This window comes from Maylandia zebra, linkage group LG1 (assembly GCF_041146795.1).
Source record: "Maylandia zebra isolate NMK-2024a linkage group LG1, Mzebra_GT3a, whole genome shotgun sequence".
In the NCBI taxonomy this organism is placed as follows: Eukaryota; Metazoa; Chordata; class Actinopteri; order Cichliformes; family Cichlidae; genus Maylandia; species Maylandia zebra.
This window is the reverse complement of record NC_135167.1, coordinates 40,244,397-40,248,683: the sequence shown is the minus strand read 5'-3', so window position 1 is coordinate 40,248,683 and position 4,287 is coordinate 40,244,397. Positions and strand designations below refer to the sequence as shown.

Here is a 4,287-nt window from a genome sequence, read left to right as displayed (position 1 = left end):
CTGACTGGCTTTGTATCTGAGATGAGTCTCGTGTATTTACTGTGAACATTCAGTCGACATGTGATTTATTGTAACAGGCGACTCTGTATTTGATCTTTGTCTTCAGTATTTGACTCACATCCTGCTGAGGTCTCAGCTGTTGTTTATTCTTTCATTCAAGCTTTATGACGCGATTTGTTTTCTAATCACTTCATGTCGCTGTCTTCTCTTTCTTTAATAATTATATGTCAAAACTGTCGTGTCCAAACGGATCCCAGTCACACGTCTGTGGAACCAATGAGCCGGTTCATGTTTCCCCTGGTGTTGGTTGGGGAACGCTGACTCGTTTCTTTGTGTGCGCAGTTCGATGTCATGCACATACCTGTGTTCAAACTTTATTGTGAAAGTCTGTGTTTATGTTCCCTTTTTTTAGGAATTTGAAATAATTTTACTTTGATGACTCATCGAAAAAATAAAAATCTACTGAAAAAGAGAAACGGGAATCAGAACAAGAATTCAAATCTAAACGTGGATTCTTCTTCGGCTGTACATTTTATCAAAGAAAATGTTGGGCTGTGTTTTAAAAAATACCATTAAATATTTTTTTCACGTGACTGTAAATCACATCTTTACTCGGAACACAAATTCCTTTGTGCTTGCATCAGGAGGCCGTGAAAGTCTGCCAAATGCACCATCCGCTGTGGAAACCCCGTGAGACTTTGATCGTTGTCTTATTGAAATTTCTCGGTAGGCTGAAAATCGTGCGGTGGGACAAACCGCGTTTAAACCAAATGATTAAGTGTAAACTTTTAGGTACACGAGGACTTCGAGAGTCTTAGAGTCGACGATACAAAGGTCACATATTTGTCTGCATGATTTATACACCAAATATGGCCCCGAGGGATCCAGTAATGAATAAAGATCAGATAACTTGGTCTAAATTTGTTGGAAATGAAATGAAATTTGATATCAAATTAAATGATTTGTTGAGGAAAATAATAATCAGTTAAGTTCTGCGGCTGCTGAAGAAAAACAGGAAGAATAAGGTTGTTCAGCTGGGAGCCAGCAGGTGGAGCCAAAGAGGCGCAGAAACGAAGCTCGTCGTTTAATCGACGCGCTCTGCAGCACATAGTCTTTCCCCACTGAGACGAACCCAGCTGCACAAATCTGCAGATTTTCACACGATGCAAAAATGTCCCAATAACTGAAAAATGAGACAGAGACACGCCCTCAATGTCCCCTCACTTCAAAACAGGTCAGATGGTATAAAAGCAGAAAGGTTGTAAACAACAGAGAAAGGTCATTATATCACCACCACCCCACTCCCACCCCCACCCACCAATCAGAGTGGTGCAAAAATGTCCTAAAATGTACCCACAATTAGTGAAAGCCCTGAAATACCCTCAAAAAGACACCGACACAAGCACGTACACAAAGATGCTCATATCTGCCTCCATATCTGCCTCGTTACTGCTGTAATAAGACTCCAGATAAGACCCTCCACCAAGCACGGGCTGCAGTCAGACTGGGCTGTGACTCACAGCTCCGAAGCCCCGCCCACACGGAGTACATAAGCCGGCGATCTGAAGCGGCGCCTCCAGATCTTTGGCATCTATTGTCAGCAAACCTGAACTGATTCCTGATGGTGGTACAGGAGAAAAGTCGTATGGAGGCGATGGAGGGAAACCAGCAGAGGGTGGAGGTGAACATCCTGCTGCTCGGAGCTCACAATGTCGGCAAGTCCGGTGAGTAAAGATCAAACTGGCTCATTTCCAGAATATTTCACCTTTGCTTACAGAACGTTTTCATGTTGATTCGTTAGAAATATCCTCCTCTTTATGTTTCTCTTCTCGTATTTTCACTTCATTTCTAGTTTTCTAGCTCAAATGTTGCTCAGAGGAAGCAGCTCTGTAGTCAGCTATGAACATATTTCAATGTTCTGATTTCTGTTTTTACTTTGCAGTGTTTTCTTTGATCTAATGATCTTTTCTCTCTGTGCAGCTCTCACCGTCAGATTTTTGACCAGGAGATTCATCAGCGAGTACGGCGACATCGGTGAGAGCTCTGTCTGCTCAGTCAGAGAGAACGTCTGTGTTCACATGCTCCGACTGATCGAAATCATTATTCAGTGTCAGTACTATGAATATTTATTCACGCTTCCCCTTTATCTCGCGTTCTTTCAGAGTCAGTTTACAGCCGAGTTGACAGAATTGATGGGCAGGAGATCTGCTTCAACATCTGGGACTCTCAGTATGCACAGGTAGGTCTCCACCTGGCTGCACCTCGCACACACACAGGTGTATTTCCAGCTCTTTAAAATGTGATCCTTTATATTAAAACACCTTTTTGGTTCCCAAATTGTGGCTGAGCAAACAGATTTGAAAAATATAATAAAGGTCAGTGCTAAAGATGGAGCAGGTACCACACATCAGTATCCATGGTGATTAAAGGGCATCTTAAATCTGAGGTAAACATGATTAATAAAATAAACATGGGGAAAGTGTTTGCTAAGGTCATAGGTCAAGTGTCTCCAATAGAGCTCTATACCAAGGAACGTCAGAAGAGTCGCCCCCTGATGGTCAATAGACAGAATGCAGACTGAGGACCAATCGTTTATATCGAGCGTGTGGTTAGTTTAGTTCGACAGATTAGTTTGGGGAACCTTTTTGCACAAATTTGCATATTAACACCATAAATAATGATGTGAGCATGAATTTTAGAGTTTGTGCGTTTGCTTTCTCCACAGCCCGGAGAGAAGAGTTCCTCCGTCAGCGACAAACAGCTGCAGTGGGCTGACGGGATGATCCTCGTCTACAACATGTGTGATCGCAGCAGCTTCGACATTGTCCAGCAGCAGCTGCAGCAGATACGTCGAAGCAGGAAGCCGTCCTCTGTCCCCATCATCATCGTGGCAAACAAACGCGACCTGCAGCGGCACCGCAGCGTCTCTGGCGAGGAGGGAAGGTTGCTCGCCCTGTCCCAACAGTGTGGCTTCTTCGAGGTGTCCGCGGCGGAGACGTACCACGGCGTCCTGCTGGTGTTTCACCGCCTGGTCGACCTCGTGAAAGAGACACGAGCTATAAGAAAAAGCATGGCCGGCGTCCGAGGGATCGTCAGGAGCGTGTCTGCAGTGTTTGCAAAGAAACGGGCGGAGTAGACTCAACATGCAAAGGTTGTTTTTGCTCATTCTGATGAGATGAAAACGTCAGGGCGAGAATTTCCTGTCAGATGCCTCCTGAGTGAAGTCAAAGGTCAGATACGAGACGGGCTGAGGAGGTTGAGAGAACGATTCTTTATTGGAAGGTCGACGGTAAAGCTGGTCAGAGAAAAGTTGTTTCAGAATAAAGAGGGGCAGCTGGAGCTGAAGACCTTTAGCTCAGCTAGCAGAGAGGCGATGAATATCTCGGCACTTATCAGACACTGACACAAAGTTTCTTCCTCAGAGGATGAATCCTAATTACACAGGTGGTCCTCTGACTTTTCCATTAGCCGCACAGGCAGGATGCTCTTCCATCCGATGAGCTGACGAACTCTTTCAGCACCGAAGAGCGTGAACCCGACTGACTTCAGTCACGTAACCTCCTCTGATTAAATTCTGGTAACCATTCTATCGAACCAATAGTGTTGTAATAGGGCCGACATTATGTGCTCCATTCTTTGGTTTGTGACCAAACGTGCAAAAACACTGACTGTAGCATTAGCCTTGTGTATAGTCTTTAGCATGCTAAGGTAGCAAGCATGCACTAAATTTGCATTGTTTCAGAAAATATTTTAAAAGCTCAACAAATTCTCGAGTTCCCCTTGAAACATCTGAAATCATCAGGACTCTGCAGCCTGGTGGGAATGTCGGAAAGTTTTGTGTGTCAGACGGACGTCTTTAATTCATCAGCTACTTACATTTCTGTTGGATTAAAAAACTGGTTTAGATGTGAACTCGCTCACTGACTGACGATCAGCGTTTTTTCTGGCTGTGATTTCAAACAGGTTATCAGGTTCTCCAGACACTAAACTTACACCATCATGGACCTGCAGGAATGCTGGGTTCAGTCTGTTTTTAGCTCCTGGATGAACGAGTGGCCCGCTGTCAGCTGACCCAGCTATCTGGGATATATGAGAACAAAAGAACCTATCTGTACTGTAAAATGAATGTTTCTTTTTGTACATAAATCTATTTATTCATATCAGTGTTGTACAGAAATTTTTCCCCCTGAAATTCAAACCTGAATAAACAACATGAACCAAAGTCACTGTTCAGTCCTCTGAGGTTTGACGAAGCTTTTATTTGAACTTGTGGCTCAGTCAGAAACA

At 43.9% G+C, this 4,287-nt stretch overlaps 1 protein-coding gene across 1 annotated transcript; it reads left to right on the top strand.

The window, feature by feature from the left end:
• The first annotated feature begins 725 nt into the window (after positions 1 to 725).
• Positions 726 to 4,226, top strand: zgc:171704 (Ras-related and estrogen-regulated growth inhibitor-like protein). Its single transcript, XM_004571085.6, has 4 exons — positions 726 to 1,724; positions 1,981 to 2,034; positions 2,163 to 2,239; positions 2,726 to 4,226. Exons 1-4 carry the CDS (start codon positions 1,622 to 1,624, stop codon positions 3,134 to 3,136), a joined length of 645 nt encoding a protein of 214 aa, XP_004571142.1. The 5' UTR covers positions 726 to 1,621; the 3' UTR covers positions 3,137 to 4,226.
• Positions 4,227 to 4,287: the final 61 nt, after the last annotated feature.